This window comes from Globicephala melas, chromosome 21, assembly GCF_963455315.2.
Source record: "Globicephala melas chromosome 21, mGloMel1.2, whole genome shotgun sequence".
NCBI lineage: Eukaryota > Metazoa > Chordata > Mammalia > Artiodactyla > Delphinidae > Globicephala > Globicephala melas.
Window position 1 is genome coordinate 8,194,232 of NC_083334.1, and position 26,011 is coordinate 8,220,242.

At 40.0% G+C, this 26,011-nt stretch overlaps 1 protein-coding gene across 2 annotated transcripts in view; it reads left to right on the plus strand.

Annotated features, from left to right (window-relative positions):
* Window positions 1-26,011, plus strand: part of CSMD1 (CUB and Sushi multiple domains 1) — a 1,753,128-nt gene that overhangs the window by 313,083 nt on the left and 1,414,034 nt on the right. For both annotated transcript variants that reach the window (XM_060291350.1, XM_060291351.1), the window contains exon 2: window positions 19,555-19,771. In XM_060291350.1, coding sequence (XP_060147333.1) covers window positions 19,555-19,771 — 217 coding nt within the window. The remainder of the gene's footprint in view (window positions 1-19,554; window positions 19,772-26,011) is intronic.

Below are 26,011 nucleotides of genomic sequence, written 5' to 3' on the forward strand. Positions count from 1 at the left end.
GGCTAGTGAGGCTCCTTATGGGACTCATGGAAGTTTTTTTTTTTTTTTTTTGTGGTACGCGGGCCTCTCACTGCTGTGGCCTCTCCCCTTGCAGAGCACAGGCTCCAGACATGCAGGCTCAGCGGCCATGGCTCACGGGCCCAGCCGCTTCGCAGCATGTGGGATCTTCCCGGACCGCGGCACGAACCCGCGTCCCCTGCATCGGCAGGCGGACTCTCAACCACTGCGCCACCACGGAAGCCCGGAAGTTATTTTTGAACTTAGATGATTGTAGCCAATTCATGTGCAGAACTGACCTTAAAACTTGGGTATCAAAACCCTAATCATGAGCAAATGAACCCAGCTCAATCCTAAAATATCCCCAAGGACATGCTTTGGAGAAAAATGGCTACTGAGACATTTTGCATGAATAACAATATGAAAAATATAAGTCTTCTTCAATATCCTGAAAGCATGGCACTTAGACCAGTTATTTGCAAAAGCCTCAATTCAAATTCAGAATGATGATTAGCATGCTTTGGAGTTCCAAAGAAATGTATTTGAAAATAGATTTTAATTTGATGTTTCCTTTTTGCCATTTGTGTTATGATTCTTTTCAGCCTGGGGCAACTTAACTCCCCAAGTATCATATTGAGATTGGGAACCCCTGCCGTTGACTTGACAACCCTGAGTTCTTATCTAGGACTATTTTAATGCATGTCATAAATCACAAAGAAAAGCTTCTATTTTGAAACAAATTAAAAACAATCGTGATCATGGGTTTCTAAAATCTGTTTTAGAAAGTTTGTTGCCTGTAAGTCTTTGCTTCATTTAAAACTCAAGATTTTAGAACTTGCCCAGAGCAAAACATAACATTATTTGCACCTGTACAGTGACAGACAAGTTACTATTGTGAATTAGAACACAATAACAGAATTTTCAGTAATAGGAAAAAGATACTACATTTCATGTGTTTTTGCTCCTGAAGCCAAATCCAACCTCTGTACCGCCAACACCGAGTTAAATCTCAGAGACAGAGTTTTGGGTGAAGTAGAAAAGAGTAACTTTATTGCTTTGCCATGCAAGGGGGCCGCAGTGGGCTAATGTCCTCAAAACTGTGTGTCCCCTCCAGGAGGGGGTAGTGAAGAGACAAATATGAATGAGATGAGACTGGATTTATTTTCCTGTGTCATTTTTTCCAACTCCCTCTTTAGATTTTTATGGTTCTTCCGAAGACTCCTATTAATGCAAGCTCTTAATTCTTTATGATTGGGGATAGAATTTATCATTTCTCCCCCTGCTTCTCCTAATCTCCTCTCGTATTAGTTTATTTGAAAAATGATGTTAAAGAATTGACAGTTCAAGCTATTCCTGACTCAAACGTAGCTTATTTATGTCTCAGAGGAAACTTCAGACAGAGATTTTCTAATTCATTCTCTCCTCTGTACTTTAGGGAACTAAACCCAGAAAATTGAGTTAAATTCCTCACTCTTGGTTCTTTAAGTAGCATTGGGTTATTCAGCATAATCTAATGTCCTTCACTTACTGGCTGGGGTGCTTTCTAAAACAGGCACCTTTGAATGTCAAACATCTCTGTTTTGTTCAGTGAATGAAATCAGGCCACCCTAATAAACACACACCTTGCCTATTAAGTAGTACAGATGGGGACTAAACATGTGTATTGTATTTAATTCTAAAATAAGGCTTAAATTAGAATGTTTTGGGGAGATAACAATGAGAGAATGTCATCATCCACTTGGCAGGAATTGAGACAGTGAGAATTCTCCCAGAAGATGTCTAAGAACCATGTGAGGCTGTGAATCCCCTGGACTTCACGTTGCAGGTGGGGATTGAGACGCTGAGGAGTGAATAAGGGTTTAGTCCCTAAGAGTGAAGTGAAGTATGACTCTGCGTAGAGAAACCACTAAACTTGATTCTTTCTTATCTGATCCACTTGTGCTTGTTCGAAGTTTTCTTTTCCGCAAATGACTATAACCAAGCTACATGGAACACACTGGAACTGATGATGGCCCGGGGCCCAGGGAAGCAGCATAGCCATCCAGGCAGCCATGCCCCATGGGCTTATCATCAATTTAAAAATTCACCATTAGAGACTGGTTTTATCAAACTTTTTTCTTCTGGAAATGCCAACTAAACTTTGTTGTTGTTGTTACTTTTTTTTTAATATATATATATTTTTTATTGGAGTATAATTGCTTTACAATGGTGTGTTAGTTTCTGCTTCACAACAAAATGAATCAGTTATATATATACATATGTTCCCATATCTCTTCCTGCTTTCATCTTCCCGCTTGTTGTTGTTACTTTTATACTGAGCTATAGATATAACATTATGTTAGTTGTGATGTACAACGTAATAACTTAATATGTGTATATATTGCAAAATGGTCACCACAATAAACCTAGTTCACATACATCAGACTCTCTTAGCAACGTTCAACTATACAATACAGTGTTATTAACTGTAGTCACCATGCTGTACATTACATCCCTAGGATTTGCTTGTTTTATAACTGGGAGTTTGTTCTTTTGGACCCCGTTCACCCATTTCGAGAATTATTTCACTCTTGATAATTAAACAAACACTTTTTTTAATCACTTATTCAATTTCCCCTTTGCTTTAGTCCAGCTGTATAACATTCCTAAATTTGTATACATTTCATGTTATGGAATTTTGTGTAGCAGAATGATTTTTTTGTTCACAGTTGAAAGCAACATGCTCATTTTAGCTTCAGCGTTTTTATTGTCATTCACTTAGCTCCCCATTATACTTTCCGGAGCCATCTCCCACAGGTCTGAAAGATTTGATTTACTATGCAGCTTTGATCAGTTAATACTGCAAATGGTCATTTATCTCTATATTCCTTCTTTTTATAAATATTTAAGTTATGAGTATAATCTTCTGGTTTATATGCAGTAGTTAAAGCGAGGCAAATTAAATTAGTATTTTCCTGAAAAAAACAGACCAGCACTGCTGTTAATACTCTTTATCTAGGCAGTAAGCTATTTTTCTCTCTGATCTTTTTTCTGGTCTAAAACCTTGAAAGTTAAACTACAATAAAACAAAGAAGAATAGAACCTAGATGAAACTAAATAACTATGTTTAAAGGGGGGGAGAAAAACAAAAACTTTTGTTCTCTTGAAGTTCTAAGTAGAAATCAGTAAAATAAAAATACACACAAAGTTCACTACACACTGTATTGTTTCAACTCAAGGCCGCGGATTTGAAAGAACAGCAGTTCCTTTTTGCCAAAGTAGTTTTTACAACAAAACCTAATCCTCCATGGAATTTCAATATCATGCCTGATTCCTTCAGAAACATCACAAAACCAAGATAAAATAAGGGACGTGGGCTTCCCTGGTGGCGCAGTGATTAGGAATCTGCCTGCCAATGCAGGGGACACGGGTTCGAGCCCTGCTCTGGGAGGATCCCACATGCCGCGGAGCAACTAAGCCCTTGCACCACAACTGCTGAGCCCACATGCCACAACTACTGAAGCCCGTGCGCCTAGAGCCCGTGCTCCACAGCAAGAGAGGCCACCACAATGAGAAGACCGCCCACCGCAACGAAGAGTAGCCCCCGCTCGCTGCAACTAGAGAAGGCCCGCGCACAGCAACGAAGACCCAACACAGCCACAAAATAAATAAATAAAATAGAAATCTTAAAAAAAAAAAATATATATATATATATATATATATATATATAAAAATAAGGGACAGAATCCAGGACTTTGCTTTCTTGCCCACAGCCTAGGAGCAGGTGAAAAGTTGAAAGGTCATAAACATGGAAGTAGATACGAACGTAAAGATCAATTACAGCAGCAAATCCATAAGTGGAGCTTCTGTTTCCATGGATAATTCCATGGCTGTTTGGTCAGTGTCTTCTGTCTTGTTTCCGCACATTCAGAGGAAACGTTATTAGGACGTGAGAAATTCTGATATCAGTCAAGTTCTCAACTGTCTTATGTTTAATTAGCTGGGTAGTGTGTGTGAATAGCGTCCATTAAAGTTGTTCAGTATACAATCTCTGTGTCCCCCAGTCCCACCCCTAGAAATATTAGTGAAATCCCAACCCCTTTTATGTGTTAAGCATGTAAGAGCTTTGGGTCAAAAGAGTTATTTAAAGAATCAAACCATAACTAAAAAAAGCTTTTTTCACTTTCTTAAATGCCCCCGCATAGAGACAGATAAGCGGAATCCAGCCTTCAGCTCAGATACACAAACGCGCTTTTTGTTTCTTTCCCAATTTACGTGGTCACCTTCTCTTCCTGAACAGCAGTAGGAACATTCTGAGGATTCAGACACTGCCCTATGCTTCTGCAGCACAATTTGCAGGACCCATTCCTTTTAGAAAATAGACGAAAGTGATAGTATACGGCTTCTAAACTATGGTGTCATGGGATGAGCACTGGTTTTGAAGCCAAAATAAACTTGACTCGCTTCCCATTGCTTTGGCCTTTGTGTCTGTGTGACTTTGGGCAAATCACTTACGTGAGCCACAACTACTGAGCCTGCGCGTCTGGAGCCTGTGCTCCGCAACAAGAGAGGCCGCGATAGTGAAAGGCCCGCGCACCGCGATGAAGAGTGGCCCCCGCTTGCCACAGCTAGAGAAAGCCGTCGCACAGAAACGAAGACCCAACACAGCAAAAATAAATAAATTAATTACTAAACTCCTACCCTCAACATCTTCTTAAAAAAAAAAAAAAAAGGAATGACAGTGCATGTCTATCAAGATCATTTCGAGGGCTAGAGAAAGTCTGGAAAGTGCTTGCCGTGGAGTAAGGATGCAGTGATCACCATAGGAGAAACACTGTCCTTTATCAGACATGGCAGTCAGCGCAGTTTTCCTGCTCCCATGGACTGATTGTTTAGTAGGTGCTGGACACAGCCCTTAGCACCTAGGATGGAATCACAGATTCTAGGGTAAGGGATTCTGACCTCATATGGCTTCCAGTCTAGAGCACTTAGATCTTCATGAAAAGATTAAATAAAATAATGATGGGTTATCAACAATAACTTGCTTTTTTCACACACCCTGACAGATATAGCCGTTGCAGTCCAGGTGAGGAGTTTAGGGCCAAGGGAAATAGGTAATCAAGGTGTAGATTATATGGTAATGGCACTTGGTACGCCACTGTTTGTTGAGTAAACATCAGTACTTCAGGACACAATAGACCCGCATCCCTTCTCATCATCCGTAAAATGCACATTTGCCACTTGAGAGGTAACTGACAGGAAGCTCCCTGTCAGGTCCCGCTGAGCCCTGGATCCAGGGAAGACAGGTCCTGATGTCTCATCATGATGGGGGATCTATAGTCAAGCCCTTATCCCCCAACCTTCTCTCCCTAAAGTAGTGAAGACTCTGAGGAAAAACACAATTGCAAGTGTGAAAAAATCTGCTAAAAGATGTTAAGGGCTTCCCTGGTGGCGCAGTGGTTGAGAGTCCGCCTGCCGATGCAGGGGACGTGGGTTCGTGCCCCGGTCTGGGAGGATCCCACATGCCGCGGAGCGGCTGGGCCCGTGAGCCATGGCCGCTGAGCCTGCGCGTCTGGAGCCTGTGCTCCGCAACGGGAGAGGTCACAGCAGTGAGAGGCCCGCGTAACGCAAAAAAAAAAAAAAAAAAAAAAAAAAAAAATTAGTTAAAAGATGTTAAGTCAGCCCTGTGAATGATGACATATGTCGTAGTTTCCAGTGTGCAGCCACTGTGTGAAAGTCTAGTATTTCGTTCAGGAAGACACCGAATCCTAATATAAAACCCAACACCATTTCATCCAGAGGCGAGGGAAGCAGGCTAGCATTGTGTGCAAGTGTGTGTATGGGCAGGGCGGGGCAGGAGAGGGAGAGAAAAAGAGAGAGAGGGGGAGGGATCTCACCGTTTGATGTTCTGTAGTTGTGGACCCTCCCGGAAGCCACTGAGATTCTGGGTGGCAGAGTCATCTCCATGGAGATTCACAGATGGGGAAAGCGACCAAGAAAGACATTAAATTGAGACCTGAACCATTTCAGGAGTCCTGTTGGGCCCAGTGGTCTATTTGCCCAATGGGACAAGCAGATTTTAAACCTGTTTGTTTGATAAATTTAAGCACAACTTCTTGGAGATCAGTTCTTTCCTATTAAACCTATACAGTGACCCTTAAGATTCTGACTTATCTGCTGTCTCAGCCACTCATTCTGGGTGGTATTCAAAGTACATAGGAAATCATTACACATTTTCCTTTTATTTTTAAAGTGCTTGTGTTAATTTTGATAAGGTTAAAAAAAATACCTGTTCGTGATTTGTCAGGCTTTCAGTCTCTAAATCTGAAAATCTTCCTTAACCACAAAGGACCTCATGGATGAATATTCTCCTTCCCTTTCCTTTATGAGAGTTTACATTAGCTTCACGCTTCATAGATGACCATAGGTTAGTGGGGTTTTAGCGTGACTTTTTAACATTTCAGTTTCTCTTTGGAGGTAAATTCTCACTAAACATTAAAACAGAACATAGTATTAGAATTTAAAAATCTCTCTTGCAGATCTAGAAATTGTTCACTACTGTTCAAAAAAGAAAGAAATGGGGAAGAGAATGGTGGCGATCCATCTGCACAGAAATAATTCACGTAGAGGATCGATAGGCCCCATTGCAGGTAGGGATTTGGAGCACCCAGGAAGGAGTCAGGTGATAGTTTTATTTTACTTTTCTTAACAGGTATCACCGAATTGATTGTACAGCATCAAGGTTAAATTATATCAACATCTTAGATTTTAAATGCTCTATTTAAGGGAAACGTATTTTCCTACATTGTTTTACCACCATTACCTTGAGACTGATTTATACCTCTTTTGAATTCTCATGTATTAAAGCAGAAATACAGAATTACATTATTTCAAATTTGAGGAACAATTCTATTGACCGATCATAATGTGTTTCATCACTGGGTATTTCATTAAAAGATAAAGCAATATCTGACGTACAATTAAGAACGTTAGTTCTACAGTCCGTGGAGAGAGAATTATCTTAATTGACAATGCATGATGTGCTTCTATGAGCAAAGTAGAGTTGAGTTCAAAATAACTTGCAGTAGAGAAATGTAGATTTGAAGTTTCTGAGAGAAAAGACTCAAATTTAGATGGTAGCCTGTTTCAGACCAAAAGTCACCTACTGAAAGAGCATCAGTGTGAGATCTGGGAACCATGATAAAGTACAGTTTATTTGCTTGTTCGTTTGTGTTAATTTGGTTTGTTTTGTGATATAACCAACTTCATCACTCAAAATCTAGAAAGTCAAATAATTTGGCGATGGCAATCCTAGTATTTTAAGTACCACATTGTGAGCTGAGGACCTCGTGGACGAGGCACCAGGCAGACACAGGTGCATATGAAGGCATCTCCTAAAATGCAGCGTCTACCCAGGCCTTTAAAGGAAAGCAGGGCAGAGCCAGATAAAGGGTGAGGTCCCACTCATTATTGAACTTGTAAAATTCTCTTAAAATCAGGAGACTGTCCAGTGAACTATCCTTTTTGAAAACAGTACAGATCTTCCTCGACTTACGATAGGGTTACATCTCAGTATTACATCCCAATAAACCCATTGTAAGTTGAAAATAGCATAAATCGAAATGGACTTAATTCACTTACCCTACGGAACATCGTAGCTTAACCCAGCCTACCTTCAACGTGTTCAGAATACTTACATTAGCCTACAGTTGGGCAAAATCATCTACCACAAAGCCTGTTTTATAATAATGTGTTGAATACCTGATGTCATTTATCAAATACTGTACTGGAAGTGAAAAACAGAATAGTTGTCTGTCTCCAGGATAGTTGTCTGTGTCTACAGGCGTGTTGGCTGTTTCCCCTTGTGACCTTGGGTTGAAGGGGATCAGGCCACCTATCACCAGCCTGGGGAAGAGATCAAAACTCAAAATCTGAAGTATGTTTTCTCCTTTGCTTTTGCACCATCATAAAGTCAAAATATTGTAAGTCAAATCATCATAAGTTGGGGGCCATCTGTAGTTGTCGTAGTCAGTTCAGGCTGCTACAACAAAATACCATAGACTGGGGGCTTATACACAGGAGAAATCTGTTTCTCACTTTTCTGGAGGCTAGAAGGCCAGCATCAAGGTGACAGCAGATTCAGTATCTGGGAGGATCCTCTTCTTGGAACATAGATGGCCATCTTCATGCTGTGTCCTCACATGGCAGAAGGGGTGAAGGAATTCTCTGAGGTCTCTTTCATAAGGACACTAATCCCATTCATGAAGGCTCCACCCTCTGAACTAGTCACCTCCCAAAGGTCCCACCTCCTAACACCATGACACCAATGGGGATTGGGTTTCAACATATGACTTTTGTGGGGACACAAGCATTCCGTCTGTAGCTACAGCAGCTATCCTTTTGCTTTCCAGCCTCTACCTCTGCTCAACCGTGCTTCATCTCTAATCACTACTACAATCTTGCAACATGGTATCATTCTCATCTCCCACCCATGGAAGCTGAGGCTACTATCAGCCAGGTGACTTGATCAATCCCCAGTGCTTCATGCTGGAAATTAATCCCATTTTTGTTTTGTTTGATCCACAGCCCAGTGCTTTTTTGACCCTACACTATGTACAGTGTTCTTCCAATTTATCTCTTCAGAGTGGATTGATATTGAATGACCTTATTACCATCAGTGCAAGAATTTCTCAGTTGGTGAACCTATTACAGTCCTAGAGTTAACTAAAAAACCCTCCCCTGGGTGCAATAGCTAAGGAAACAGCATTGACCTCACATCTAAGCAGTTCCAGGTCTGACTAACCACAGCCTTGCCTTATCCTGAATTATGACTCACTTCTAGAAAGGCAGAGATGCCAGTGTGTGAAGGAGGATCAAATAAGAGAAAAATTAGCTTCAAATAGAGCAGGGAATATGTGGTAGTAAATTTTTATTTCATTTTTTATTTTTTTTTATTTATTGAAGTATGGTTGACTTACAATGTGTTAATTTATGATGTACAGCAAAGTGATTCAGTTATACATATATATATATTATTTTTCATATTCTTTCCCATATGGTTTATCACAGGATATTGAATGTAGTTCCCTTTGCTATACAGTGGGACCTTGTTATTTATCCATTCTTTTTTTTAATTAATTTATTTATTTTTGGCTGCCTTCCGTCTTCATTGCAGTGGCTTCTCCTGTTGAAGAGCACAGGCTCCAGTAGTTGTGGCACGTGGGCTCAGTAGTTGTGGCTCACAGGCTCTAAAGCACAGTCTCTGTAGTTGTGGCACACTGGCTTAGTTGCTCTGTGACATGTGGGATCTTCCTGGACCAGAGATCGAACCTGTGTTCCCTGCATTGGCAGGCGGATTCTTAACCACTGTGCCACCAGGGAAGTCCCATATCCATTCTATATGTAATAGTTTGCATCTTTGAACCCCAAACTCCCAATCCACTCCTCCCCAACCCGCCTCCCCCTTGGCAACCACAAGTCTGTTCTCTGTGTCTGTGAGTCTGTTTCTGTTTCATGGATGTGTTCATTCGTGTCATATTTTAGATTCCACATACAAGTGATATCGTATAGTATTTGTCTTTCTCCGTCTGACTTACTTCACTTAGTACGATAACCTCTAGTTCCATCCATGTTGCTGCAAATGGCATCATTTCATACTTTTTTATGGCTGAGTAGTATGCCATGTATGTCCCACATCATCTTTTTCCATTCATCTGTCAAGGGACATTTAGGTTGTTTCCATGTCTTGGCTATTGTGAATAGTGCTGCTGTGAACATTGGGGTGCATGTATCTTTTTGAATTATAGTTTTGTCTGGTTATATGCACAGGAGTGGGATTGCTGGATCATGTGGCAATACTAATTTTAGTTTTTTGAGGAACCTCCATACTGTTTTCCATAGTGGCTGCACCAGTTTACATTTGAAGCAGGGAATATTTAAATTAGTCTTAGGAGCTCGTGCCAATCAGACTGCTCTATAGGACGGAGATGATAAAATCCCTTTTCTTGGAATTAGAATGATAACACTACACTCTGAATGTTCTAGGTAATCACTTGGCTGGAGAATATAAGGAAGTTTCCTTCTAGTACCACTACTTTGTATTTTTACAGATTCTTTCCACATGAGTGTGCACATAGATTTATAACTCATAATTTACACCACCACCACCATCGTTTCCCACACATATACCCCAACTCACCCACATGCCTCCATAACTGAATACTGAGTGCCAGACAGTCTTGTAGGAACGGGGTTATAAACAAGACCGACAACACCCTCACTCTTGGAAGGTTTACGTATTTGTTACAGAGACAGGTAGACAACGAATAAAGAAGCAAACAAGATATTTTCACAGAATGATAAATGCCATCTGAAAACACAGCAGGGCATGGGCCAGTGAGCACGGATGGAGAGGGGCTACTGACCAGGACATGAGTGTCTGGGAAGAGCCCCCTGCACTGTGACCCACCGGAGGAGAGGTCAGATCCAGGGAGATCTGCGGGAAGAACATTTAGGGTAGATGGATTAGCACATGCAAAGGCCCTGCGGTGGGGACACTCTTGGGGTGCTTGAGAAAGGGAAAGGTGTTAAGCAGACCAAGTCTGCACATGGTCACGATGACAAACTTTAGTACAATGATGAAAGATTGTACTCCATACTTACATAGTCTGGTGAAATCCCCTCTCTCTTTTATAAGTGGTAGAATTGGGTATTAATGGCTCATTGATGGTTCATCTGTAGTGTAAGGGCTGCCTGCATGGCCTTGCTCAGGGGCGGTGAAGTCATTAGGGAAGAACTGATTTTTTGGCACCATCTCAGGGACTAAGGTTTATGTGCCTCCGGCTTTTCTATTTTTCTTCTTTGCTCACATCGTGAGTAATCTCCCCTAAGTGTTGGAGATTAAAACTGAACCAAGCAGCCTCGGGCTGTCAGCTACAGTAGCTGATACAGTTGCTGCTGTGGGTACGCTGAGAAATTGAATGCTCTTAAAACTTCCTTTAGGACACGCAGTTCCCGGAAAATGCCTGAAGACTTGTAATTTTGAAACACCTCAATCAAAGTCCTAGGAAGGGCACTTTACGTCACGATCCTTCTACAATTCATCCTTTCCCAAATAATGCAGACCCTGAAATAGCCAATGACACCGTAGGAGATGAGGATGCCCGGAAGCTCAGCTTCTGTGCACAGGTGCCGGATCGAATCTCAAGAGACAGAGTTTTGGGTGAAGTAGGAGTGGAGAGCTTTACTACTTTGCCAGGCAAAGGGGGCCACGGCAGGCTCTTGCCTCGAAAAGCTCTGTATCCCCAGAGGATTTGATGAGGGCTTTATGACCATGGTTCAAGGGCAGGGTCTCTCACAAGATCAGGGTGTGAGCAGGGCCTGTACCCCTTAATCTCATCTCAGGTAATGTGTCTCCTAATCTTGATGAGTTTCTCTGGTCCCTTTAGTCTTGCCTCAGGTGGTTTCTGGGCTGCTTCGGAGCTGTTCAAATCCTCCCTTTGGAACTCAGGGAAGGCTTGGAGTCTTGCCAACACGAAACGGGGGACAAAAGGGCCTCCTCGCCTGGGAGTCGCACAGGCCCCGCTTGGTTTCATGAATGCAGAGCAGAGTTTAATGCGTATTTGATTTGTTTACCGCTTCAAAAAAGTACTTATCTGATCAGAGAGACTTCTGCTGCCGTGAGTGAAATGCGAGGCCTCCTGATATTGGAAATTCTAATAAGCGTGTCATCATATTCCTTAGTCATGAAGGAAAATTAAAACAGCAAGTGAGGATCACAGTGCACCATTCTCTTTTACTTTTGAGTTACTGCGTTGTCACCCATCCAATAGAAGGGAATTTTCGGTCTTGCAGCCAATCTACAGGTGTAGAGTATATTTCCACCCAAATTCCAAAATAAGAGAAGCTTTCGAGGTCCATAATCTGGTTGTAAGAAAGTAATGAAAGTTGTATTTGCATAGAAACTTACATAATATATGAACAATGTAAATTTTTATTTTTGCAGAATGGATGAAGGGAATGAATGGAGACAGCCACCAAGTATGATAAATATTAAAACAAAACAAAACAAACAAACAAAAAAACTTCCTGAATTGCCTTGTTCTCAAAATGAACCAGTGTGGTTATCTGAGCCTGTTGCAGACAGGACATAAACCTATTTATTTTCAATGTCCGCCTCCAAGGAGAGACAGGGTTGTGATGATAATACAGCTTTTGTTCACACTCTGTACACGCAAGTCTATTTACTCTTTTAGATGATATCAGGACGGAGAGTTAGAAGGCAACTATATATTTCTCAAATGTTGCCATCTCCAGATTATTCGTCTGCGGTCCTGGCAATCATTTGTCACGTGACCTGCTTCCTTGTTGCTAGAATTCAGGACAGAGTGTTCTTTCCTGGTATGGCTGTCTTCACATACTGAATATTATAGACCATGATTTCCTGGAGTCACTGAACCAAACCACAGGTTAAAACATCCCAGATGGCAAAATGTTTGCTCTCAGAAAGGAGTTTTATACAGCAAAGGCCCTACCTTATCACAAATCTTCATCTGAATACATATCCCAACAGCTAGCAAAACTGTTACGAATACTATAATGTAACTATATGATAATAAATAAATAATTATTATAACAGCTTGCAAAAGCTAAGCTACTTCCTACCTTAAAGGCTGTGCAAGAATTAAACAAGATAGTAGGTGTCAGACGCTTGCATGTGAGTTTACAAATATTATGTCGTCTACCTCTGTTACTTTCCAGGAATGGGTCAGCAGGTCCAGAATTGAGGGAAACAGCAGTTTCAACAGCTTGTGGAGTCAGGAAGGCATTTGTGTATATGTACGTTCATTCCTCAAATGCTTACAGTGAATCAGGATGAATCACAGGTGAATCATCTCAGCGAATACTCTCTTCTAGGAAGTGAAAGGTGTGTGCTGAACCGTAGCACAATTCAGAGAGTAGGATCTGGGTGAGGCACAGACCCAAGTGTGGTGACCTTTCAGAGCAGAGGGGCCGTTGCATCTCAGGAGTGACCAGGGCAGGATGCTATTTGCTCAGTTGAGTGTTTCCAAGACTGACTTTCAACGCAGGGAGCTGTCCTAGAGCACATTAGCCCTGCCTTTCCCAGAATGGGTTCTCCGGCCTCCAGCGCTGCACCTCATCTGACCGTCATGAGCTACACTGCTCTCAGGACGTGGGATTTTCCCTGCAGTCTCCTTGTTGAGGACCAGGCGATCTTATGTAGCTTCTCAGAAAAAACAACGTCAACAACCAGCCAACCGACCGACGAAGCAAGACGTACTACACCTGCAGTTCTTACTGTCTCCTGTTCAGTCCCTAGGACTGGCAAACGTAGAGTCACCCCAAAACAAATTGCTCACATATTATACATCAGGTAATATAGCACCATTATAGTGTAGATGGGGAAAAACATTGAAGAATAATAATTCAGTAATAATAAAAAACATTCAACAATAATTATTCTTGGTAATGGGATGGTGAGTGACTTCCATATATACTGATATATATATATATATATATTTTGAAATATTCTTGAAATATAGTTGATTTACAATGTGTTAGTGTCAATGTACAGCAAAGTGATTCCATTATACATATATATATATTTTTTACATTCTCTTCCATTATTGGTTATTATTTGTAACCTGTAATTATAGGTATTATAGGTACTATATGTATAGGTGTAGATACATATATACTTGCTTTTTTCCTGTTGACACTGATATTTGATTTCAAGGTAACTTCTAGCATCAGTACCTTAAGGACAGTTTCTTAAAGAATAGTAGTAACTGAGTTTTCCATCCTGGAACAAACAACATAATTTTCGTTAAGAGATTAAAATTATCATTGCAAATTGCTGATTATTTCATTGCCCTTAGGAAATATAATTCACAAATGTACTTACAGTAGATTTCTATTATGCAATATATAAATGTATGATTACATTTACAATATTTAAAAGTTTGTCCATTAACATTGTTTTCCAGTTAAAATAATCTGCTTATTTGAGGCTGTTTAAGGCCAACATTGAAATCAAGCATAGATGTCAGCAATTTAAAAAGAAAAGATTTGTAGAATATTTGAGAGTTCTCCGTAGCAGGCAAGTGCCCAATGGAGTGTAAGAACCAAGGTGGAAAGTCATATAAGGAAGGTAGGATGAAAACTCCTCTGGGAACCCACAACCTTGGTGTTTGTGGATGGTGGGACAATTGGCAAGTCCCATGCTCCATCTTTATGTGAAAGTGCATATAAATTCTGAAAATGTATACATATGACATATATAATCTGTGTACCTTCATCTGTGGCTTTATTTTATTCAGTGAAAAGTATGTCTTTCCATTGAAGCAATCTTTGTGTCAGGTAGACATTAACATGATACCTGTATTCGTTCTGGTACCAGTTGAAGAATGTAAGCTATACATTATTTGCATTTGTTAATTATAATGACTTTCCATCCTCGGATGTCCATTTGGAGAAGAATTTTAGTTTCATTATCCATTGTGGCAGCCATTATTTTTGTGGGTATGTAGGAAGCATGACCCTTAGTTAGATCCCAAAGATGCTGAGATCACAGCTTTAAAGTAATTGTTATAAGGAGGTGTCCTTCAATTCAATACTAGTATGGATTTTGAATTAATGCCACTTACTCTGAGGAACTCTAGTCGATACCACTGTAGTACTATTGCTTAGACAAATAATTATTTTCATCGACTTTTTTAAGTAAAAGTCGAGATATTTACATGGGTCGGGAGATACTGACTAAATTGCAGGCAAATTCGAAGTTTCCTCGTAGCATCAAAAGTTTTGTGGAGTCCACAGGGAGATCAGCTCGGTGCTTTGTGACCACCTAGAGGAGTGGGATAGGGAGGGTGGGAGGGAGACACAAGAGGGAGGAGATATGGGGATGTATGTATACATATAGCTGATTCACTTTGTTAGAAAGCAGAAACTAACACACCATCGTAAAGCAATTATACTCCAATAAAGATGTTAAAAAAAAGTGTGGAATGAACAAAATTTACAAAATGGGGTTGTTACTTCCACAAAGAAAGACCAAATAAATTGGGTTCTTTTGTTTTTTGTTTTTCTTTAGCACAAAGTGCTATTCCCTTACACCTCCAGGACAGGCCCAGGCCTGGGGTGGGTGTGTGGGGTAGTAGTCAGGGCTGGAGATTTTATGATCCCTTCGCCTCTTTCCAATTTTAGAAAAATCCCCTCTGATTCTACGTCTCCAGCTACCTCTAGTTATTGTTTTTCTATTGTGTTGCCTTTTTCTTGTTGATCCGTGCGGTTTATTCGTTAGATAGTGAATAGGTCATTGGATGAATACATGGATTGGAAATACATCCAATTTAAAAAATTTGTTTTGAATTTCCTTCTCATGTTTTCCTTTTATGATTATTACTTTTTGTGTGCTATTTAAGAAATCTTTGCCTACCACACTGTTGTGAAGATTCTTTTTTTTAATGTTCCTTTTGGAAGCATTACTGTTTCACAGTTTACATTTAGATCTGTAACCCATTTGGGACCGATGTTTGTGTATATTGTGCGGTGGGTATCAAGATTTATTTCTCCCGTTTGGTTGTCCAATTGGCCCAGCACCATCTACTGAAAAGACCATCTTTCTCCCCAAGCCCTGCAGCACCACTTTTGTCATAAATCTAGTGTCTGTATCTCTGTGGGTTTGGGGACTTTCTCTTTTGTTCCACTGGCTCTTTATCTCGGTTGGCACAATTAAACACCGTTCAGATTATTGTAGCTTTATAATAAAACGTGACATTCAGTAGCATAAGATCTCTGGTATTGTCTTGGAAATTCTCAGCCCAGACCAACTACATTAGACGTTATCTCCATCTCTTTGAAAATTCCTCAGTTGTTTGCAATGTGCAGTCAAGCTTGACAGTCACTCATCCAAGAACCTTTGAGCACTTCCCTAAGTTTGTAACGGGCCCCCGGAAAAGTCTATCTCTGGATCAAATGTGACTCATTCTGCAAAATACCCTGTAATAATTGGTACCCAAATGCAGCCTAAGTGTTATTCCTTGAAGAAAAAATCGTAATATGTGATAATTTGGTTCACCATGATGGGTCTATAATAGTAACTACTTTCCAGTGGACACTTTTTCTGTTGAATTTATTTTTCTTTCCTCCAATTTATGATCAAGTCTTCACTCTTTGATTTACTGTGAAGCACGTATTGCTAGATAAACCAGAAAAGCTATTTTCTTTAAAGACCTTTCAAAACCCCACAGCTTTAATATCTACTTGTTACAGTGTTATTGTTAGATTTAAATTTAGCGGAAAATGGGCTTCTTATTAGTTCTTTGGTTTTAAACTCATAAATCCCTTTCATTAATTTTTTTTAAGATTTAGCAAACTCCCACAAGCATTTGATACAATTACTGTGAAAGATTTGAGCTCACTGAGAGCTACTATCGTGAATATTTTTTTAAGTGTAAAATGTAGTTGGAAATAATTTTGTTTGTCGCTCAACAATAAAAGCTAGGATACTTGTATTCAAGGGCTTCTACTAATTGCAGTAATCTGAGTGTGCCCAGATTTTTCTTAATATTGTTTCTTAATATTCTTAATGTCAAAACATTTAAATACATCTAAACATCTTGGTGGAAATTGGCCAGATTAAGAAGGAACGAAACACTGCAAGCCATTTGCAGAGGCTACTGAAGAGCTAACCTCAGACAAACTCAACGTTGGAACAATTTGATAGGAGTTATTTTGTTCCCTCACATGTCCGTAATAGTTATGGTTAAGATGATTAAAATGCGTTATTAGGGAAGTTCAGATAATCCACCTGTCCTGCTCTTAGCCTCTGCTCTTTTTCATCCAGTCTGGCTGAGCCATAGTCGTGGAAGACACACTTTGGGGTCATGCACAGAAAACATATAAACAACTAAGGGACCACTTAGGATGTCGCTGAAGGCTTATATAGAGGAGTGGTTATGTGGGAAGGGGAGTTGGGAGGAACAGGTGAGGAGAAAACCAGGGAGCAAGAGAAGTGGATAGATGGACCTGGAGTCTGTCCTACAGAGTGAAGGAAATCAGAAAGAGAAAGACAAATACCATATGCTAACACATATATATGGAATCTAAGAAAAAAAAATGTCATGAAGAACCTAGGGGTAAGATGGGAATAAAGACACAGACCTACTAGAGAATGGACTTGAGGATATGGGGAGGGGGAAGGGTAAGCTGTGACAAAGCGAGAGAGTGGCATGTACATATATACACTACCAAACGTAAGGTAGATAGCTAGTGGGAAGCAGCCGCATAGCACAGGGAGATCAGCTCGGTGCTTTGTGACCGCCTGGAGGGGTGGGATAGGGAGGGTGGGAGGGAGACAGAAGAGGGAGGAGATATGGGGATGTATGTATACGTATAGCTGATTCACTTTGTTATACAGCAGAAACTAACACAACATTGTAAAGCAATTATACTCCAAAGGAGTTGGATTGGTGAGGTTGGGAAGGGGGGGATTTTAGGGTTTGTCCAGTGGTAACAATACAATCCCGTGGTCCAGGTGTGTGGCTGTTCCTAACCTCCCTGATGCTGTCCTTTTAGCAGAAGGTCCTTGCAAGCATCCCAGGACTGCAATTGACAAAAAAAGGTCCAGTTCTTTGGAACTGCTCATGAAATCTGAGAATTGCCAGGAGAGCCCGATGGTAGAGTCCATGCCACAGCATCTTGAGGGGCTGAGGGAGCCTGGAACCAGCTCTGGGGAACACTTCCCAGCCTGCTCAGCAACTGAGGGGGCTTTGTGGTACCCACCCGCCCTTCCCATCTTTTCCCCTTCTCTTGTTGTTTGGGTCCTGCACCCAATTCCACCCGTAGGGTAGGGTTCCGCACACCAACCAACAAGCAATGCTCAGGACGCCAAGTGGGTGTCCTACGATTCCTCTCATCAGATTCCACAGGTAAGGGGCTCAGTCCCCAAGACTGCCCTTCACTTCAGAGGCCAATCGAAAGCCCAGGTTCTTACCTGTACTTCCAACCCACTGGCTATAAATCAGAGGTTCCCAGGCCTCCCTCCTCGCGTTCGATTAGTTTGCTACAGCAGCTCACAGAATTCAGGAAATCTGTTTATTCATTAGATTACTGGTTTATTAAAGGATAGGAGTCAACAACCAGATGAAGAATTGCCTCTGCCTTCTCTGAGCTCACCGGTCTCCCAGTATTTCCAGGTGTTCACCAACCTGGAAGCTCTTGGAGCCCCGTTTTTTGAGGTCTTTGATGAAGCTTCATTACACAAGCATGACTGATCAAATCATTGTCCATTGGGATTGATTCAACCTCCAGCCCCTCCCCCCTTCCCTCTAAAAGTCAGGAGGTTGGGACTGAAAGTTGCAACCCTGTAATCACGTGGTGATGTTCTCCTGGCAACCAGCCCCATCCCTGTGTGTGGTCCAAAATGTGCTCCCTTAACATAACAAAACACCACCACCCCCTTCATTTAGGAAATTCCAAGAGATTAAGGAGCTCTGTGCCAGAGGGGACAAAACCAAATAAATATCTCTTACTTTAATCACAACATCAAATATGTAGCTCTTGAACATTAGAGCTATCATAATTCCTTCTCTCTAAGAGAAGCAAGAATAAGACAGGTGAGTGAAGTGTGGGTTACCCTACAAACCTGAGTAAGGAAACCTAAACTCACCCGTTCCTGATTCTGAGCCTTTTCTTTAGTGGAGCCCATCATTTCAACAAACAGCTCCCTTCTCTGTCATCCAGTAAATCCCACCAGATAAACAGGAAGACATCCATAGGGGGGAGGGCCCTTATTTTGCTGGTCGGCTTGCTCCTTCATTTCCGCATAATTTAATTTCTCCTAACACCTTTTGTTTTCAACTGGGTAAGATTCCCCGTGGTCTCATTTTATTCTTTGGCTTTGTGGGACTTTAACCAATGTGGGTGCAAATAGTTTGAAGTTTGAGCATGGTTTTTACCTAAGTCTTCATAGTACGTACCTCAGATCGCACTCATTTAGATATATTCATCTGTGTATGTATTTAGAGAGTGATTTAATGGTTTTTTTATCTGTCAATTTAATTTCCCCAGCAAGGATCTTGTGGGCAGTGTTTCCTCATGATAATGTGCAGACAGTTGGCACCAACTTTGTTTCACAAATGTGGCAGTCTGATATGGCTGAAGATGTAAAAAAAATTTCCCCAAATTTGTAATATGAGTACCCAAATGTATATTTCCTTCTTTTCCTTCTCTTTTTTTTTTTTTTTAGGGAGGAGTTATTCTCTATCTTTTAACACTGGAGAACACCACTACAATTTATCATTCAGTATTTGTGCATGAAGGCTCACACAATAAGTCATTATAAAAATTGGCCAAGGAGTTCCCTGGTGGCCTAGTGGTTAGGATTCTGGGCTTTCAATTCTAATGGCTTGGCTTCAATCCCTGGTCAGGGAAATAAGATCCTGCAAGCCACATGGTGTGGCCAAAAAACAATTACCAAATGGTTGGAAAATTTTTAAAAGAATATACTAAAGATAGGCCAAACTTATATGCTTTTTGGTGTGTTTTCTTTTTCAGGTCAGAACTGTGGAGGCTTAGTCCAGGGTCCCAATGGCACCATTGAGAGTCCAGGGTTTCCCCATGGTTACCCAAACTATGCTAACTGCACCTGGATTATCATCACGGGAGAACGCAATCGGATACAATTGTCATTCCACACCTTTGCTCTTGAAGAAGATTTTGATATTTTATCGGTTTATGATGGACAGCTCCAACAAGGGAATTTGAAAGTGAGGTAAAGTGTTGGCTCTTCCTATAATAGATGAGGTTTGACATACTCAGATTGTGAAACTTAATTGGGATTAACATTTGAATTTAATTTTCAGAAAAGAACATTTTAGTTACTATAAAGAAAAATTAAAGACTGGAGCTTTGTGCACACTTCTTTCAATCCCTAAGAACGTAACTTCTTATTGAAAGCAATCACTGACTTCGTTAATACATATCAGATTGTTCAAGATCTGTAAAACAGTGTTACCAAGGTAATTTAAGTTATGATACACCATTGTTTTTAAGCAACTGTGGATTTGAGAGAAAAAGCACAAAGTGAGCACAATTTAAAGAACAACAAAAGGAACCCTGATATTGTCAGAGAATATATTCAATACAAAGAACATAGGAGGTGGGTGGAGTAAAAACATGAAAGAACATTGTACTCTTTGGAGAATTTTTGGTTCGCACCATCATAGAATATTCCACTCCTCATTAGCTTTCTCTTTGAATCTATGATTTTTTACCATGAAGAAAGAAAAATATTTTCTGGGATGATTTTAAGTTATATTTTTCATTTATCACCAAGAAAAAAAAATTGTACCTGTACAAATATAGTCATCTTTTTTTTTGTTAAATTTTGGCCAAGAATGAGGAATATCCCTTTCAAAGAAATTGGAATTTCTTAGCCAAACTGATGAACATATTTAAATATATACATATACGGCAAATAAGACTTTATCCTCTGGTTTTAAAATTCTACATTAGAGATTAAGTTTGTTGAATATAGGGTCTTGTAGAAAAACTGACAGTAGGCGGAAGGAATTGTGCTGCTTAGATGAATAAAATGGCATTCATGCTAATCTTAGCAGTAATATACAAAAATGATATACTTTATTTACAATTTTGTGAATTGAGAAAAATCTCTGGCTATAAAAATGCATAATTGTATTTTTACATCTAGTTAATAGATTAATACTATATATATTAGTATTATATATTAATAAATATATAATATTAATATATATAAATATCAATATATATTAACTATATAGTCAATATGTTAAGTATAGAATTTGAATATATTTCAAATATTTTATTTTCATTTCTTTATGCATTTTCAAATATAAAATACCTTGTAGTTTTTTCTGAGTCATCTCCACTGTTACTGTCTGTTTTTAGAAACGCTTTTCCAGTTGCCCTTTCTGAGACATATTGCATACAGCTACCTCCTTTATGGATTTGTTAGGTAAACTTTCTTTCTTCCTGTCTGACATGTGTGGGCCAACATTTGGATGTTTGGACAAAGTATCCATATTTGCAGTCCTTGCTAATTTGATGCAAAATGCCTTAACCTCTTTCATGCTCTTCTAACTATTACTAACTTTTCATCCACACAAAAGATTCTACTAGGGAATAGTGCTGTTTTGTAATAATAGAAAGCATTGTGACAAAAAATAGAGAATCTAGTTTACTCAAATATTAAGTCATATGCCTCTGTTTTAAAAAGTAACTCATTCTCTTTCAATGAAAGACAAATGCCTATTGCATATGAAAGTAAAAAATATTGCTCTGTGAGGAAGAGCACTGAGCGCCCACAAGAAAACTTTCCCAGGAGCCGTCACAAACGCAACCAGATTGATCATCTGTTGGATATGGTTTGTAATTTACTGTCCAGCTGTAAAGCGCTCATGTTCTGAGGGGAAAACTACAAATGATCTTCAAATCTATTATTTTGAAGTATTTTTGGTCATATTTATGTACCTTTCTAGGTTCGGGCATTATTTGGGCGGGGCGGGGGAAGAGGAGTGTTTCCAAAGTAATTAAACTCATACTGCTTATAAAATTTTAAAAAATTTCTGTCAATATTTCCATTCCTCTATTATAATTGCTATAATTCTATCCTATTCTAAAGGAAACCTGTCTTAAATGTTAATTTACTCAACTACCTGTCTTTGGACAATTTAGTATTCTCTTATGTTCTTAAGTTGATATTATGATCACTTTATAGGTTAATAACTATAAAGTTTAGAAAACAGCATACCTGTCATCTTCAGTATTATAACAGGATCAGCAGTAGAAATATTAAGGTTAGAACAGTTAGACTCATTGTATTTTATCCTGAGGTACTTGTGAATAGTATATAAATTAATAGCTGTGACTCAGAAAGCTTCATCAACATTGTTGAGTTATATGTATGTTTACTCACTTAGATTTTTTAATATATTTTTAACAGCTTCATTTTTTTAAAATTCATTTATTTTTTAAATTTTTTAATTTTTTTTTTTTTTTTTTTTTTGGCTGCATTGGGTCTTCGTTGCTGCGCCTGCGTGCCAGGTGTCCTAACAAATTGGCAAAACATATCAGAAGCAGAATTCCAGTAATGACTGCCAAGCAGTATAGGTCTCTACAATTATAAAATTTGAATAAAGAATGATGTGAAATAGGAAAATAAATAATGTTGTGAAATAGGAAATTTCCTCATTATTAGGGCAAATGTGTGAGCAGGTTGCAACATTTCAACATTAGGTGATGGGCAAAATCGTTATAAATAGTATTGAAATCTAATTAACAGGGTTGAGGTGGAGACTCTAATGCTGTTTGTTTCCCATTATATCTTGGAACAGTTGTTTATTTCTCAAATACGATTAACTCACAGCACTTAAAGCAGCTCTGGAATTCAAACCAAGGGACTTTTGTGAGAGGATTGATGTGTGAGCTGCTGATTCACTGAGTTGTCAGGAAAGTTATCGCTTAGAGCTTTCATGGTTTGTAGTTGTTTTACTTCTGTACAAACGCTGTTTTTATCAGCTCAAAATGTGCACTAACAAAAAAACAAACATATTAACAACTTGATCATTTTATATAAAGAAATTTCTTTTGTGTAACTACAGTAGAGAACTTTTAATAAGTAACATATGATTTAGATGTAATCCCCAACTAACAAAACAGAATTTGGAGGTTAGAATTACAGATGTTTACATTGTAACTTGAAATTTAGTAAGAATATATGATTTACGCTATGTAACAAGAAATCTTTAAAGGAAACAAAAATGTATATATAACACAAACGCATATATGATTTATGTCTCCATCGATAAATTAACTTTTAGTATGTAAATACTGAGCATGAAATTAAGACTTCTTGTGAGCCCAAGAGAAAATATTAAACTCAAAATTAGGAATAGAAATCTGCTCCTGAGCGATCTAGAATTAAAACCCTAGTTCCTGTTTTGTTTTTTTTTTTAATAAATCTATTTATTTATGTATTTGTTTATTTTTGGCAGCGCTGGGTCTTCGTTGCTGCACACGGGCTTTCTCTAGTTGCGGCGAGCAGGGGCTACTCTTTGTTGCGGTGCGCGGGCTTCTCATTGCGGTGGCTTCTCTTGTTGTGGAGCACGGGCTCTTGGCGCATGGGCTTCAGTAGTTGTGGTATGCGGGCTCCGTAGTTGTGGCTCACGGGCTCCAGAGCACAGGCTCAGTCGTTGTGGCGCACGGGCTTAGTTGCTCTGCGGCATGTGGGATTCCTCCCAGACCAGGGCTCGAACCCATGTCCCCTGCATTGGCAGGCGGATTCTTAAACCACTGCGCCACCAGGGAAGTCCTGCCCTCACTGGTTTTTATGAGCTGTCATATTCCTGCCATTTTTTGAATCTCTGGCCATATTGACTCCGTACCTCCTCCTGATTCTCAGACCTCCACAGAAGTCTAACCCTACATGTTTTATTTTGCAACATCTCTTTATAAACCACAACCTGCTTTGATCCTCACAGAAAACACTCCACGAAGTACCATTCTATGCGAGGTTGACCCATGCACACAGGTTGACCGGTACATGGAGATGATAATATGCTGGCCCCAGGCTCACCCCCCTCTAATTCTGAAACATTTACCACAGTCCTGTCCTCATTCTATGTTGCCAGTAAGATAAGCACTCTAGTCAACGTGACCCCGATATTCAAGGAACCCTACCAAGTGCAAAGTACACTTCTGGCCTTCCGCCTCTTCCATATTTTCCCTGTGTATTTCAGTCCACTCTGGTTGCTATAATAGGATACCACAGACTGTGGGGCTTAAAATCAGTGGGGATTTATTTCCTGTAGCTCTGGAGGCTGAAAGTTCAAGATCAAGGTACCAGCAAATTTGGTGTCTCAGGAGGGCCTGTTTCTTGGTTCCTAGAGGCTGTCTGTGTCAATCTAGGCTTTCAGTGTCTTCATACTGTGCAAGGAGCAAGGGAGGTCTCCAGGGTCTCTTTTAAAAGGGTGCTAATCCCATTCATGAGGGCTACATTCTCCATAATCACGTCCCAAAGTTCCCACCTTCAAATACCGCCATGTTGGGGGTGAGGATTTCAACATATGAATTTGGGAGGCCACAGACATTCAGGCTATAGTGCTAGGGGAGTTTTCATATTTAGCTGAATGGGTCTATGAGTTATTCCTTGAGCTGACCTTACAAGAGAATATAATATACTGTAATATTCTTCATCCTTCCCTCTGCCTGCCTACATTATATCCAGCTTTCAAAACCCATTTCACATTATATTTATTTCAAGAAATTGGCCCTGTGCATCCCAAGTTAAAAAACAACCCCACCAAAGAAGTCTTTTTTTTTTTTCTGAACTCCTTTAGCACTTGTAACTAACATAGATCTTGAATCAAGCACTCCTTTGAAATCACACTGTCTCTCAAGTTGCCTTTTGTGGAAGGTTGTATATCTTTGTGTTCTAGTATGACAAATAGAACATACATCCTCCAAGGGCAAGAAATGTGCCACGACTGTCTTCTCTGGTGATGACATATATGACTTTAATACAGTCAATAAATCTTCATGGAATGATTTTGATTTAAGCTATTCCTGATTCAGGACCACTCCTCTCTGTGCTCTCTGTGTACAAGCCAGCATGACTTAATATAACTCTCTCCTCTAGGTGAGCATGAGAGACTTTTATATCCTGTAGATGTTCTCTAAATATGAAGTCGTGTTTTTTCGATTTGTCCCCAAATCAAAAATAATTGAAGTTGGGGCTTCCCTGGTGGCACAGTCGTTGAGAGTCCGCCTGCCGATGCAGGGGACACGGGTTCGTGCCCCGGTTCGGGAGGATCCCACATGCCGTGGAGCGGCTGGGCCCGTGAGCCATGGCCACTGAGCCTGCGCGTCCGGAGCCTGTGCTCCACAACGGGAGAGGCCACAACAGTGAGATGCCCGCGTACCGAAAAAAAAAAAATAAATAAATAATTGAAGTTGACATCAGTTTCCAATTATGATAACATTATAATATCAAACTTGGAAAATAAATCCCATTATAACCTCAAAAAGTAAATAAAAATAAACCTATGAAGGAAAATTGTACCATGCAAATGTGGAAAATCAGTATGTATATCCCATGATTATCGTAAAATACAAGTCCTAAGAAAATAGCTTTGGCAGTTATCTTGGCTTTATCTTTCTCTGACTTTTACAAGATTACCCCTAAATTTCTGCAGTGATGGTAATGAAGAGGTAAGAGATGAATGTTATAGAGCCATTACAATCAGTAAATCATGAATAAGTGATGCAAAAATATCAGTTTTTTCCATTTTTTGAAAAAATGTGTTAACAAAGAAATTTGTATAATATTAACTATATCCGGTGATGTTTAGAACTTCAGAGCTTTTAAGGGCTAGGAAGGGGTTTCAGTTGCATTTGGATTAAATTAGACTAGAGGCCTGGCAGTGTCTAAATTCTGCCGTACTGTCCCCCATTGCCATTATGAGGTTCTGAGGGAACCGTTCACAGACACGTAGTCAGATAAAAATCAAAGCATCATTTTATTTTTAGCTTGGCTGGTGACTCATGCCCCATTTAAGACTCTGAGAAACATAGGAGGAAGTGTGTATAAAAGCTTCTGTAGGGACTGGAACATCATACTCATACCAAAGACATGTCTTGCCATCTTATCACATTCGGCCAGCCACAGGGTCAGGGAGTAGAAGGAATGGCTGGCATGATCAGACCAACACGTAGTGAGGGAGGGCCCCAGAGAGGTGGGCCTTATAGCCTTCGTGAGGAGCTGAAGCCCACAGGGCTGAAGCCTCAGGCTGGCAAAGCCCAGTAGCCCAACCAATGCTTAGGGATTTGATCAAACCGGGCCCCCTGTCCTAGTGGGCACGGTGCAGAGGTGCTGAGGGGGACAGTGGCAGTGTTAGGTCATCTCCTATAAACCTATCATGTTCCCATGAGTTTGTGCATCTGTCAGCCGTGATGATTATTCTATGTACATGTT